Source organism: Dermacentor albipictus, chromosome 1 (genome assembly GCF_038994185.2).
Source record: "Dermacentor albipictus isolate Rhodes 1998 colony chromosome 1, USDA_Dalb.pri_finalv2, whole genome shotgun sequence".
Classification (NCBI taxonomy): domain Eukaryota; kingdom Metazoa; phylum Arthropoda; class Arachnida; order Ixodida; family Ixodidae; genus Dermacentor; species Dermacentor albipictus.
Genome location: NC_091821.1, coordinates 71976417 through 71992521, shown reverse-complemented (window position 1 = coordinate 71992521; position 16105 = coordinate 71976417). Strand labels below are relative to the sequence as shown.

General features: G+C 44.7%; 1 protein-coding gene across 4 annotated transcripts in view; it reads left to right on the top strand.

Moving 5' to 3' along the window:
- The window catches only part of LOC135903941 (alpha-L-fucosidase-like), a 156067-nt gene that overhangs the window by 109703 nt on the left and 30259 nt on the right, over positions 1-16105 (top strand). For all 4 annotated transcript variants that reach the window (XM_065434419.1, XM_065434418.1, XM_065434417.2 and 1 more), the window contains exons 3-4: positions 9990-10096; positions 11182-11312. In XM_065434419.1, coding sequence (XP_065290491.1) covers positions 9990-10096; positions 11182-11312 — 238 coding nt within the window. The remainder of the gene's footprint in view (positions 1-9989; positions 10097-11181; positions 11313-16105) is intronic.

Below are 16105 nucleotides of genomic sequence, written 5' to 3'. Positions count from 1 at the left end.
GCCCCATCGAAATGCGGCCGCCGTGGCCGGGATTCGATCCCGTGACCTCGTGCTCAGCAGCCCAACACCATAGCCACTGAGCAACCACGGCGGGTTTGGGTGTAACGTTAATAAGAAGAGAGCAGATTGGGTGAGGGAACAAACGCGAGTTAATGACATCTTAGTTGAAATCAAGAAAAAGAAATGGGGCATGGGCAGGGCATGTAATGAGGAGGGAATATAACAGATGGTCATAAAGGGTTACGGACTGGATTCCAAGAGAAGGGAAGCGTAGCAGGGGGCGGCAGAAAGTTAGACGGGCGGATGAGATCAAGAAGTTTGCAGGAACATGGCCACAATTAGCACGTGACCGGAGTAATTGGAGAAATATGGGGGAGGCCTTTGCCCTGCAGTGGGCGTGGCCAAGCTGATGATGATGATGATGGGGATGATTATGATAATGATGATGACGAAAATGCCCGTATACAGGGAGTTTCACGTAACTTGAACCAAGGGTTAAGAAGAAAGTGGTTAACCGTAGCTGAATGAAACCAACAACATATGGTATGCCGTCATGTGACGCGCGCTAAGAAATTTGAAGTCATACGCGCCTTGCTACAGCTATCAGGGGACATAGAGACAAACCCCGGTCCTGAAAAAGCCGTCCTCAACGAACTAAAAAAGTTGGCTACTGGCCAGGCCACACTAATATCTGAGATGCAGAGCCTCAAAACCCAGCTAACGAGCACAAACTGCACTATTGCTAATCTAAGCACCCGCCTCACAGACTTAGAAAATCTCTGCAAAAATCTTTTAGCTCTCCGAACAGAAGTTGACGCCATTAGCACTAAGACCGGTCAACTAACCCATCGTATGTGCGATATTGAAGAGCGCCTTGACGACCTCGAGAACCGTTCCCGGCGCAAAAATGTAATATTCTACGGTTTTCCTGACACTAACCCGAAGGAAACATACGTTCAATCGGAGCAAATATTCGTAAGCCACTGTCTTGAACGCTTTGGTCTTATAGTCGAGCCCAAAGATATAGAGCGAGCACATCGACTAGGGCGTTACGCCACTAACCGCAAACGACCCATCATAGTGAAGCTTTCATCCTTCAAAACTAAAGAATCTATCCTCTCAAACGGTCCAAAACTAAAAGGCACAAATTTCAGCATTGGGGAAGACTTCACGCGTCCAGTTCGAACCGCCCGAAAACAGCTCATTGCCTTTGCTCGGAGCAAATCCGTACCATTTTCATCACGTTACAAAACATTGCATATTGGAGCCCAGCGATATGTCTTTGACACTGCATCAGGAATTGTCAAAGCCGTATCGTAGGGATCATGTCGCCGTGAGCAACCACGCCATCAGCACCATAAATGCGCAAGAGCGAATCTTTCATTTTCTGTACTTTATACTAACATACTTAGTTTTCTTCCGAAACGCGTGCTCCTGTCTAATCTAGTACAATCAACCGGCAGTAGTATACTGATACTAACAGAAACATGGCTCAATGACGACATTTCAGATACGGAGGCACTGGCTGACTTGCCGAACTTTAACATTTTTCGCCACGACCGCAAAAATGCACGTGGCGGGGGCGTACTCATCGCCACTAACAAAGAACTATCATGCTCTCTAATCATTACATCTTCACAACTGGAATCGCTATGGGTAATGTGTCGTGCCCCTCCCGAAGCAATAATACTTGGGGTATGCTACAGGCCCCCTCGAACTTATCCAGATTACGCCCTCGAACTTAATGAAATATTATCCCAGCTTACTAAAAAACACCCCAATGCACACATCCTCCTTTATGGAGACTTCAACTTCCCTAGCATTAATTGGCTCAATCAGGCTTCACCAACTTCAGGAAACACCGAAGCAAGCGAATTTATCAATGTTTGTCTCAACTTTGGCCTCATCCAACAAGTAACAGAACCGACGCGCGTCACTTGTGAATCCTCAAACATTCTAGACCTTGTACTAACGAATAACCCCGAAAGCTTAAGATCTATCGCATATTTACGAGAAATAAGCGATCACAAGGTCATTCATACCACGTTTAACTTCGTCCCCAAAACACGTCCCGTCTTCCGCAAAACAATTCACTTGTACGATAAGGCTAACTATGAAGCAATTAATAATGAATTACGGGATTTTCTGCCTGTTTTCCAATACAATTTCAGTTCCCGTTCCCTCAATGACAACTGGCTAGTGATTAAAGACAAAATTACTGACCTGACTAATAAATTAATCCCCACGGCGAGCTTTCTTGCCAATAAAAACAAACCATGGTTCTGTAAAAATTTAAAAATACTCGAAAATAAGAAAAAGCGCCTTTTTTCGTACTGCGAAATGTGATGGAAGTCCGAGCGCATGGGACAGGTACCATTCTGCGGAAGACACTTATTACACTGCAATTCGGAAAGCGCGAGAAACATTTTATCATAACGACTTAGCTAAAATTCTAAAAACTAACCCTAGAAAATTTTGGGAAGTCATTAACCCGCAACAAACACATGACATCACACTTACAAGCGATAAAGACGAAATTATGAGCGACGCTGTTTGTGCTGACACTTTTAAAATCGCGTTTTCTTCCGTGTTCACTGAAGAAGCCGACTTGCCTCTTCCTACGCCACCTACTGCGACACTGCCAATGATGGCCCCTGTTGAAATTTTTGTCGCTGGCATTTCATCCCTCATTGACAAATTAAAGCTTTCATCATCGGCTGGTGTCGACGACATTAACTCAAAACTGTTAAAAATACTAAAGAAATTATTGCAGTGTATTTCTCGATGCTCTTTTCACTTTCACTTGAAACAGGAATCTTACCAGACGACTGGAAAGAGGGCAAGGTCATTCCAGTCCACAAATCAGGTAACAAACAATCCCCGCTAAATTACCGCCCCATTTCTCTAACAAGCGTCCCATGCAAAATTATGGAACACGTCATATACTCTCGCATTATGCACTTCCTTGACACTAACAATTTTTTTCATCCTTCCCAGCACTGATTCCGTCAATCTTTATCTTGCGAAACCCAACTTGCCATATTTCTTCATGATCTACACTCTAATCTCGACCTCAACCTTCAGACCGATGCAATCTTCCTCGACTTCGCTAAAGCATTCGACACAGTATCACACAAACGCCTCATACTAAAACTATCCCAGCTAAATTTGCACCCTAACGTTTTCGCATGGATCGTAGCATTTCTCAACAAACGCTCCCAGTTTGTTTCAATTAAAAGTAGCCGCTCCAGCTCCCTCCCTGTAACATCCGGCGTCCCCCAAGGATCTGTACTCGCACCCCTCCTATTCCTCATATATAATAACGACCTGCCTGTAGATGTATCCTCCCATATCCGTTTATTTGCCGATGACTGTGTCATCTATCGCACAATTACAAAGCTTTCTGATCAAACTACGCTCCAACATGACCTTAACCTTGTACAACAGTGGTGTGATCTTTGGTTAATGAAGCTTAATCCTACTAAATGCAAGCTCGTTTCCTTTCATCGCAAACTTAATCCCCTATCATTCTCATACCTAATCTCCCACTGCACTGTCGAACAAGTTCAAACATACGAATATCTAGGCGTCACCTTATCCTCTGACCTTTCATGGAACGCACACATCAGCAATATCATATCATCCGCAAACAGATCCCTCCGTTTTTTAAAGCGTCATTTGCGTCACGCACCATCAGACATAAAACTTCTCGCGTACAAATCACTCATCAGATCGAAACTAGAATATGCAGCACCCATCTGGAGCCCGCATCAAGCATACTTAAGAAACGAACTAGAATCTGTACAAAATCGCGCCACTAGGTTCATCCATTCTTCATATTCATACGACATAAGCATATCATCCCTAAAACGTAAAACTTATCTTGCTAATCTTTCTGTGCGTCGCCGCATCGCCAGTCTTTGTTTGTTCCACAAATTATTTCACAGTCCGCTCAATCAAGCACCGTATATCATCCCACCGGCGCGCATATCCCCCCGTACGTCCCATCCTTACTCAATCGCACGCGCACGTGCTCGCACCACTACTTTTGCTGCCTCATTCTTTTTCGCACAGCAGTGGACTGGAATGGCCTTCCCCGGAACATTGCAGCCATCACGTGTTCATCAACTTTTGCGGACAACTTAACTACATGTGTTTCTCATGAAGATCACTCTCTGTAACCTTGATTTGTAAACCCAGCCCTTATGTAATACCCCCTAACCGGGGTCTTTAAGGTAATAAAGTGATGTGATGATGTGATGCTCTTAATTAGTTAAATAACTAAGAAGACTTATGCAATATTTTTAATATTCCTTTAGGGCCAAGTGCATTTTTTTTTACGCTCTAGAGGGCATTTCAAAACGACTGATCCAATTTTTTGTGGCAATGTACAGTCGCGGACAGAATAAAATGGACCACGGGATCTCCGAAAACGTTCAATTCCCGAGCAGCCTGTAACAGTAACCAGTAAAACTGCCCACGACAACGTTGTTAGCATATTCTAGTCGAGGTCCAAAACGCAAATACCAGATTGCCTTGTGAGGTTGCGGAGATATTCAGCTTTTTCTTAGATTTCATGGTCCATAATATTCTGTCCGCGACTGTACATGCTGCGTGGTGATTTTTTCCGGCGTTTAAAGACCCACGAAATACGAAATAAAACCACGTGACTGTGCTCGTGCCGCTATCGTATTGCAGCGTTCTCAACCGTGCGTCGAGCCTATCGCTTATCAGGGAGGACGGTGCTTCCTTTCCGTGTGCCACCGTCATAGATGCTGACGCACTGTGAAGGCGATGTGCGGCTGCTCATTTCGCCACGATTCGCGCGCACGGTTCTTTCACACGAAGGCGGTTGAGAGCGCTCCAATACGGTAGCGCATGAGCGCAGTCACGTGGTTTTATTTCATATTTCGTGGGCCTTCTTTATACTCCGGAAAAAAATCGCCACGCAGCATGTACGTTGCACAAGAAATTGGATCGGTCGTTTTCGAATGCCCCCTACAAGGTAACGAAACACACTTGGCCCTAAAGGAAATACTAAAAAATTGCATAATTGATCTTAGTTAATTAATTAAGCGCAATATAAAAATACCCTAAGGAGTACCACATGACGGCAAACCACATGTCGTTGGTTTCATTCAGTTTCGGTTAACCACTTCTTAAAATCCTTGGTTCAAGTTAGATGAAACACCCTGTATATAAGTATAGCCCAGGACCTCTCTAATGCATCGCCTTGGGCGTCATCCTTCGCCTTGGACGTCGAAGGATATGTCGTCTAAACCTACGTGTCTCCTCTCTATGTGTACAATGTTTCCTGCAGAAAAATGGAGAACTTAATTGCTTGCATCAATAATTCTAAATCCACTGCTAGAAGAAGCCTTCTCTAGGCTCTGGTGACATTGTGAAAATTTCTACAGCCTGCAATTTGAAGTCTATGCACCCTGTCTCCCGTAATAGACCATTTATTTCTGCTCCTTATTTCATATCCGCATACGCGGAGCAGTTCACGAAAAACAAGCGTTTTAGTCTCTTCGCAAGCGTCCAGGAAAAACCAAATGTTTATAAATTTGGTAACTTCTAATGTCCCCCATCCCCATTAAACCATCTACAACTGCTATTTCTCCACAATGCTCTTTCAAGGCATGCGTACACTTTTATTTCTACCAAATTTTAGCTTGATACACGTGATAGTTCTGAAACGTGATAGTTTGTCTCTCTCTCTCTCTCTGAGAGAGAGAGAGAGATAGGGGTAAGGAAAGGCAGGTCAACCAGACTCACGTCCTACAGAGTATCTAAGCGCAATTAACACAACTTTGAGAATTTACCATCCGACTTGATTCCATACTCCCAGGCCAAGAATTCCAAGTCATGCTGGTGGAGTGGGCTAGTCGCGTCGCAGCCACTAGGTATCCACGCTAGCTCCTCTGCCAGCGCCTTAACCACTAATTTACGCCTCCAATAAAGTTTACTTCTCTTCCTTGATAATTTACCACAATGTGCCAAATTACCCTACGCATTTATAACTTTGCCCACACATCACCCCTGACATGCCCAACATCCTTTCTAAATTTTATTGCGCACTAGCCCCTGTGGTTCTCTCAGTAAGTTTTCGTCGTCATTTGGAGGGGACATCAAATCGAAATAAACATGCTTCGAGCGGCCAGTCGCGCGGCAATTTTTCGTGTATTTGCGGGCTTCTTTCACGCTCGGAAAAACACTTTTATGTAGCACGTATTGAGCAACAGAAAGCTGCATCGGCAGTTCTTCATATCGCTGTACAATTTTCTCTTTGACACTTTTCATCTAATTATAATATTTGAGAAGTTGATTGATTAATTATGGCTAATTATTTAATTAAGCAGAATGAAAAAAATTCATTTCAGTATCTCCAAGCGACGGCACACAACATTACCTTGGTTCTGTCTAGCTACGTTACATTCGCATATTTTTAATGTTTGGCTCAAGTTACGAGGGACACCTTGTATAGCAGTGAGGGCTATCGGCCAATGGCAAACAGCGCTTCCGAACAACAGGTTTTGTTGGTCAAAAGCGCGAGCGCCAAGACTCGAGACGCCTTTGCAGAACAGTGAAAGTGTAACATAGTCGTATGACACATGGGACCACCAGTCAAAGAACACGTAGACTCGCTGGAGTTGCACTTGACGTAATTATGAACCAGGGGTCCTGTTTGCAGCCGCTTTCAATGGCAACGGTGGCTCACATTTCTTAAATCCATAGTTCTTCGTTTTCTTGGGCAGGCAAGAGGCTGGCAGTACGTCAACCTAAATTTGTTAGCATTTGCCGCCACCAATACATTTTGTTTTAATTAAATGCTTCACATTTCAGAATCTGAACCCTAAGAACTTGTAAGTATAGCTTGTATATCCAAGGCAGTTTGGACACCGAGACACATATAGTGATGTAAAAAACATGCAATCTTACTGCGCAACTTTTTGTTGCACGAGGAAGGTCTGCAATGGTAAAGACCTGTAGTACCATAACACATTTTCTCATAGGGTAATTATGCATAACAAACGGACATGTTTGTTTGCGTCATCTGTAAAAAAATGTAATGAAATTCCAATGAAAAATAAGTAATTGGCGTAGCATTTAGAGGATATGTTGACATATTTTTGTCACATGCTTATGACGCGCGTACGAACGCACCCACAGAATATTCATCAGTGCATAGGCGGAAAGTTTTTCATTTTTCCAGGGGGTGGGGCGGGGCTGGGGCCCGACCAGCTTTCTGATCTCCGTGTGTGTGTGTGCGTGTGTGTGTGTGTGTGTGTGTGTGTGTGTGTGAGAGAGAGGACAATATGAGAATAATTTACAAGACCTCATAGCACTAGACAGTTCAGTTTCACAGCCTGAGTTCTTTCCCGCCGTCAAGAATCTGGCGTCCCTCGATGGTGTAATCTTCCTTCGTATAATTGTCGTATACTTGACTCTCACTAATATTGCTTCGCCTTTCCGGCTAAACGGCAGTCTCTCTCTCTCTCTCTCTCTCTCTCTCTCTCTCTCTCTCTCTCTCTCATTTTTCTTTTGTTGTGAGTCCGAGTATAAGCGCTGCTGCGCATGTCTGCTGTTGATTTTGATTTCGAGTGAATCTGACTTGGCCTCATTTAGGTTACTTAGTGAATTATACAGGGTGCTCCAACTATCATGCACCAAGACTTTAAAAAAATGTAGCGTTACTCCAGCCGCCAGTCATTTTTTTACTGAGATTTATTTCGGTAATTACAATTAATTATCTAACTCGAGAAGCCCTGTCCTCATTATCAAAATGTCAAGGTGACATTTGTAGACACCCCCAAATGCCATCTAACTGCGGTGTTTTCAGCGATGTACTAATTGCGTACAATTATTTCCGACTGGCAAAGAAGCCTCACGAATTGAGAAACACACCACGTGACTGCGCTCCCACCCACATCATAAAGCAGTGCCCTCAAATAAGCTGATTGAAAGCTTCCGAACATTGCCTGTCGCAAACCCAAAGAGACAGCGCATCACCTTGATAATGATACAGAAGAAACACCAAGAGCAGGTTTCACGTCTCGCAGCTACTCCTTCTTCTGATTTCTACGTCACATCCGTCTCTCAAAGCCGACTGATCACATTGATAACAAAAGCCCCTTGATAGCGCGGCCGAGGCACCACTCTGACCACGCACAAAAAGCGAAATGCAATGGAATAGCCATGGAATGTTTCAATATCCCGGCTCTGCTCGCACCACATCAAAAGAGTGCGCACGCAGCTATATTTCGCGCCAGAAAGCTGCTTCGGACCAAATTAAAGTGACGGTTTTATTTTCCATGAAAGTGTATGCATGCTGAAAAAACAGGTTCGTGGCATAAAATAAAAGCGAAACAAGCAGACCGAGAAGCGGCCCATGTGTAGAGAAAAGGCAAAAACCGACACATCCAAGAAAGAAAATATACAACTTCTAAATGAGCTGAATTGACAATCGGGATACTTGCAAAAAAGAAAAATGAGAAAAGAAGAAAGAAAAACCAGAAAACATCAGATTTCAGTGTGCCCTTATTACATATGAATTCGTAAGCCCCATTGAACACCAGCTGCTGCCTAGAGGACGTGTTCGGATAGCTCTCCTTCTGCAGCTAAGCAGTACTGAGTCCGCTTTATCACATCTTCAGTGGCTTTCTTCATGACCGACGCTGGAATTCTACGGCAGGCATCTGCTATCCTTGCCTTGAGCTAGTGTGACATCCGTCTTGATCATGTAAGCACGATCTTTTACATAGCCCAAAAGAAAGAAATCGAATGGAGAGAGGTCAGGCCAATTTACAGGCCCGTGCCTTCCAATCTATTTCGCATGAAAAGTCGCATCCAGCCAGTTTCGTGCTTGGTTGCTGTTGTGTGCTGGTGCCATATCTTGCTAATACCACATAAGTGGACCACGTGACAGCGGGACTTCGCTGAGAATCTCATCAACCACTCCTTCAAGAATTTCCTCCACGTAACCTTGTCCACTCAGTGTGTGACCGAAGATAGGACCGATTATAGCATTGGCGTAAATTCCGCACCACACATTGAACGACCACTGGTACTGGTGCCGATTGCGCTTTACCCAGTGTGGATTTGAGTCACTTCAATAGTCTGCATTATGCAAATTTACCTGGTCGTTTTTCTGCGAAAATTGGCTTCATCTGTGCCTGTGATCTTGCTCAAAAAGTACGGTGACGCATCGGTTTTTGTGAGGACCCAATTCAACAAATCTAGGCGATTCTACAGGTCCCTGTCTTCCACGCATTGGTGCTGCTTAAGGTGGTACAGGTGAAAGGCCGTCATTTATAATCCTCCAAACTGATGACTTGGAAATTGGTACCTAGGTGACAACGTCCCGCACGCTAGCATGAGGGTTTGAGATCATAAATGATAGAACATCCGTGCCTATACGTTATGGCTCAAAAATAGAGTCCTCCGCCGCTGTTTCTTGAAACTGCCGGTTTGTCTCAGGTTTTCATAATTTCTGATGGTAGTCGATGCGTTTGGTCTACCACCACACTTCCATTGTTGATATATATTTGCGACCTTCCTCTTGTTGCCATTTGCAGCTCCCAAGGCAAGGATGATGTTGGCTGGATGTTGGATGATGATGGCTTCGGCATCGCCGGGGAGGAGGCTGTGCCCTCCCCCCTCCCCCCCCCCCCCCGAAAACTCCGGAGGGGGCTCCGGCCCCGGAGCCCCACCGTAGTCGGCACCTATGCATCAGTGAATGATATATAAGGGCCCCAACACATTCCCTTGTATGGAATAGTGAAAACTCGCCGCTGCGCTTGCAGCATCCACACGGCAGCCACGAAAGTGAACAGCGTGCATATGCGTTAGGCGTGCCCTGTACAGCACAATGGAAGCCTTGCAATAGGTGTTGTACCAGAACACATGCTTGAGTGTGGTGTGTCTTTTAACAGCATACAGCAGATATTGTCGAAATAAGGCCCGTCAAATATCGCTTTCCTTGGCAGGTACGTTGTTCTCACCACAAAGCATCACGAAGGATTCACTTTGTGGCCGTCAAACGTGAGCTTCAGCTGGAATGCGATGGACGTTGGGCCAAAGAGAGACTTAGTAGGTATGTTTATATTTTTTAATGTTTTTTTTTTAAAGCGAGGTGTGACTCGGATGTTGGGAATGGTAAATACGCATCACAACTTATGACGGGCTTTTGCAGCCGCAAGTGAATGGCAGAATAATTAACGCAGACCTGTGAATGCGGAGTTTGTGAATTGTGCAATTTAAATCATTACCAGCTTGGAAGGTATACGGCTCTGCTCGGCAATGTCGTCTCAGCCAGGAACAATAGTGCAACTTCCTCTGTTGCACCAGCTTTGTGAATTCACCGGGAAAAGGAGGAGTCCGACGCATATCCATGCTAGAACAATATAACTGTTACAACAATTTCCTCGCGTTGCGCTGCAATTTGAGGATTTCGCCATTAACTTGCATATCTTTCGCACAGGTACCAACGGCCGCGTGCCCTACGGCAGTGCAAATATGAAGCCATACACGTCAGTAGGAATTTGTACGGGCTTCACGAATGCAGAGCCTTCAGTCCTAAGGCCGAAAGCCGGTAGCTGTGATATCACGACACGTTTTTATGGTGGCTTTGCTTCCAAGCGCGTTAGCCTCGAAACCTTAGTGACACATAGTACTCGCATCAAGACATACCTATGACGCGGCGTAGATGGAACTAGTTTGCAGTCATTTATTCGCGATATAAACTACTATAATCATTAAGCGTGTTTGTGTGGACGATTAACATCACAACACTATGTGCATTGACGAAACCGGCGTCTTTCACAGGCCCGTCAGGCGAACGGTCGTGGAGTTCGTTCCTCGTAAAGATAGCGAAAAAGTCGACCTGACTACGCGAGTAGTTGCGATGTTTGCGCATTGACGCATGATCGATGGACGATGCAGAGATAGAAAATCTACTTAATATACATTTCCAGATAGTTACTATATAGGGTGAGAATTGCACCCCTCCGTTATATCTGGTTGTATGGAGTCTGGCGCGCTGCCGTGCTGGCCATATCCCGCCTCCTCGATCGTGTGAGTGCAAAATTACTGTATACACTCCGCACTGCCACTCGAACGCTCTATGCATGTATAATCTTTTAGCGGGCGCTTGGAATAAGAAGCCGATATTTTTCGCAGGAGACCTGGCCAAAGCGATTCGGTCAAAGACGGATCTTGTGTTCGGCGTTTACCATTCTCTGTTCGAATGGTTCAATCCTCTGTTTCTCCTGGACAAAAGTAACAACTTTACCACCAGCTATTTTTCGAAGGTGAGCCACCGAAATCAACTTTCGTTCACGTTTCCCAGCTCTCTTTATTTTTTCCCTTTTTGGCACGTTATCGGCGCAGTCATGCGCTTTCATAGAAAGGCAAGCAGCTTGCTGAGGTTTGTGTTTGTTCCCACGATCGTGCGGTCGTGCGATTTTGCGCGCTGTGCACAAGGAAACATGACTAGTGGTATAATTCAGTGCTACACGAATACTGAGGCAGAACAAGCGGATAGCAGAGCGTGATGACGCGCTGAAACATGGTAGAAAATGGCATGGTTTCGGTACCTGCGCACTTGACCGCACGACCGTGGGAACAAGCAGACGAAGCAGAAGTATATCTCTCTTGCTTCGGTGCCAAGTAAAACAAAAAACACACATACATTCCGTTTCTGTTTTTTATTATTTCTCTAAAGTTCAATTCGTTAATTCAAGCAACAGATCGCACAGATAACAGATGTCTTGAATAATTTTCGAACTCACCTGTCACCACGAGCGACGTCACACTGCGGACACCAGTACGTAGGCGCAGGCATACGAGTACGTCATTCTCCGGCTTGGAGCGCGGCGGCCGCGAGGAGAAGGAAGAACTGCGTTCGGTTTGAAATTTGAGATCTTTCCGCCACGCGTAACGATGTAATACTTTGCAGACACGATCGTTATCGCGCAATGTATGCTCTGCGCTTGTCAGCTCAGTATGGCCACACCTGGTGAGGGGCCCTTTGAGGATTTTAGTTCTGGCATTTTACGTGCCAAGCACACGATATTATTATAAAGCACGCCGTAGTAGTGGACTCCGGATTAATTTAGACCAGCTGGGAGTTCTTTAACGTGCACCTAAATCTAAGTACACGAGCGTTTTTTTTTTTTTTTTTTTCATTGCGCCCCATCGAAATGCGTCCCTCGCTGGCCGAGATCGAAACCGCGACCTCGAGCTCAGCAGTGCAACAAACAGTGAAGCCGCTGGGCTATCATGGTGATCCGCCGTGGTTGCTCAGTGCATGGCTATGGTGTTAGGCTGCTGAGCACGAGGTCGCGGGATCGAATCCCGGTCACGGCGGCCGCATTTCGATGGGGGCGAAATGCGAAAACACCCGTGTACTTGGATTTTGGTGCACGTTAAAGAACCCTATGTGGTCGAAATTTTCGGAGTCCTCTACTACGGCGTGCCTCATAATCAGAGAGTGGTTTTGGCACGTAAAACCCCATAATCTAATCTATCTATCATGGTGAGTGAGTGAAAACTTTATTGAGCCCTAGTAATTGTGTTCCTTCTGTGGCCGGGGCAGACTCTTCAGGGGAGTCTTCATTTGGAGGCATGGTTTAGACAACTTGGTCTATTTGTTCTTTTTTTTTTTAGTTCCTGACAGACTTTCTCTTGGAGTATCCTCTCTTTCTGGATGAATTTGTAATTGTTTGAATGCGGTTTTGTGGGCAAATTCTCCGTACGTTTTTTTCCATTCATTTCTTCCTCGAACATTTTTGTCTTTAGTAAGAATTAAGCCTGTTTGCTAATACCATCAGAATTTTGTCCAATTCCCCCGCAGTGTGTATGCCGCCTCACAAGTGAAGGATAAACAAACCAAACCAATGTTTTTTTCAGAAAATGGAGGTGGCCCGGCAATCTGAAGTTTCAATTATAAAGCTGCGCTGCCGTATCCCATCGCTTAATTTTACAGCGAAGCTGTATATGGCTCGCCGATTCGTGCGTTCGTCCGTCTGACGGTCGCCTGTGCGCCGAAAACTCCTCCGGCGCAACCCCATACGCATGCGTGAAAATAAAGAGAGTGAGAGAGAGAGGGGCACGCGATTAGCCAACACCACCAAGATAGCACAAGACCTGTCGACTCCGATCCATGACGACACACTACCTGGCCCGAAATTCCCATCGGCAAGGCTGGCGGGATGAAAGCGGTGACGACAAAATCACTGTTGCCTACTCGGAAGCAGCCTCATTAGATTCATGGCAGTCGGGCCAGGTTACATGATGCCATAGATAAGAGTGAAAAGTCCTTATGCTATCTAGGTGGTGTTGGATTAGCCACGCTAGTAGTGACGTCGTTGCTCTCCGTTGCAGCCGCATGCGCGCGCATCAGTTTTTCTCCGGCTCCTAAATGGGTAGGCCACGCGTCATACGCACTCCTTAGGAGCAGGGAACTTTCGATGAGCAACGCCGCGAGCAGAACCGGGAACGAGCTCGTCTACGCCGTGCCGATGCTGCAGCCCGGGCACAAGAGTAGGCTCGTGCAGCCGAGTGCAAGCAGCAATTGCATACTGACGATCTGGCAGCCTACCAAGCCGTCGTTTAATGAACCATCGGGATTAACCCGTCGATAAACACCGAAGCCGCACGTTTCTGCTTCGCTGGTTAACCATCTGTACGGAGTGCTTGGGCGGTTATTTTGTTTTAAACAGCACGGTTAGTCGCCAACGCCGTTCTTTACTTGCACAAATCGGGTCTCGCTGTATCCGTTATACAGCTTCATTCCGACTATGCAATAAGCCGGAATGAATTGATCACTTTATTATCGTGCAGGATGTTTTCCGCTAACAAAAAAAAAAAAAAAACTTTAAGGAAGTGGGGCTTCGTGATCTCGGGCTGACTTTATGCAGTTCTGTGGTACTCTCTCTTGGACAATCGGTATTGGGATACATTCACAGGAACGTTTCGCGAACCATATTACCAATGCGATAGAAAATGATTACCCCATTAACGTTTCCCATTTCTTTCATGATTAATTTACTTATCATTCATTAAATTATAAAATTCAAATAGGAAAAAGAACAAAGTCATACTTCTACTACTACTACTACTACTATTATTATTATTCAAAATTTAAGTTATTCTTCACCTAAACCCTTCCAATTACACTGTTATTATTATTTTAAGTTATTTCTACTTATGCCTATCTGTGCACGGCTGACAGCATTCTTACAAATTATTTTTTTATTTATGATATGTTTCTTTAATATATTCGTTTACATATACCTTTGTTCGTTTATCATACCACCAAGTTCGTGGCTTATCCCGCACAGTGTTTGCGATATTGTACAAGGCACATTGTCATCATCAGCATCATGGGAGGACAGCTTGCTGGCGTCGCAGTAAGTTCAGAGCCGAACGAATCATTGAACTCTGCTGACTTTTTTTTTTCTTTCGTTATACATGATGTGTTTCGGCGGTGGCAGTACGGTGTGTCGCTATACGCTGCTTGAATAGTAACCGCATTTACGTCGACAGTCATCGCAAGATGCGCTCTGCCGTATTATTTCAGCTTTTTTTTTCACTATGCTTTCCCATGTTCCGTTATACTTGATAATCGGTGAAAAACGTTGCATTGGGCGACGCTTCGATATTGAGAAAATCTGGATGATTGTACGAGACCGGCGTGATTCAACAAAATCAGCGATGTTTTAGGAGAGTCTGTGGCTATATGAACCAGATTCCCACCGCCTATAAACATTTGGTGCTTTAAAATGTCTAAGCTCTATCACCAAAGCGTCTTCCCAGGGTAAGGTGCCGTCAGAAACGTCGCAAACAAACTAGCAATTGTTGACGCAATTTCTTTTATTAAAAGTTCGGCAGCACCACCCTCCCCCCCCAGTCCTCACAAGAGCACATAATAATTCAAGCTATATGTCGGTATAATATGTTACGATTCTAATCCAATGCTAATCCTTTTCGCGCCTAGTCACTGGAATGAGTTATAAGATTTCACGGTGATCAGGTCGCCTTGAACGGTGGTTGATGAGAAATGTATAGAATCGAGCGAAAGGCGATCCTTACGTTGTACCAACCGTAATTTTTCGCACTTGAAGATTCGTCCCAGTGCGGCGTATTTTTACCCATTGTATAGGAGAGATGAAATATGGAAGAGCTGATATATCGATGTATGCGAAAGAAAGACAGTGCAAACTACAACGAATGATAAAAAGTGGTGTAGCCTTTCGGCTACCCTCCTCAATGCATAGTGACGTCCTCCCTTTCCGTCACATTTCATGGACTGTCTGTGAAGGCGGAGAAATGAACGACGTACGTAAAGGGGAAAGAACTGCATCCGGTGTTTCTGAACATGCTCCACAACTTTTTCATGTACAACACATGGCTCCACAACATTTTCATATAAAACATATGCCCTAAAGCTAGTAAAATTAACATAATCGACGCCAACTAATTAGCTAATTAAGCGCACTACAAAGAATATTTATAGTTTCTCAAGATGACCTACTATAGCCACAGCCATCTGCAATGTACCACTTTTTCTTTAAGGTTTGTTTCAGCAGCGTGAATCATATTGTACGTACAAAAAGAGGTCCTGGGGTCAAAGACCGAACGGAAGACCTGCTTAACAACACATTTGAGAACCTCAAAGAAAATAGCAGTTATAATACACATAAAATAGTGCGACACTGTACTCAAAAGTGAAAGAAGATACATAGGGAAATATTTGAAACAAATAAAACCTCAGATGAAATTTTAAGTCGGTAATGTCAAATATACGCAGACTCATCCCACCATGAATGAACAGTTTTTTAAAGAACGAACTTAATAAGAGAGAAATAAACGCTGCTCTGGCTTTTCGATTTAGTCCGACTGAGTCCTGGTCGTATGCGGCGTTTGAAAAATTCCATACACCGCTTCTCCCTCGTTCCTATTACGCCCCGTCTTGTCAAGGAGTGAGTAATAAACGTTTCATCCATTTACTCGTTACAGAGATATGCCCTGCAGAAATGTCGTGGCAAGGTTACCTGATAATTTTGTTAGCGTTGAATTCTGGCGCAGGCATTAAGACGTT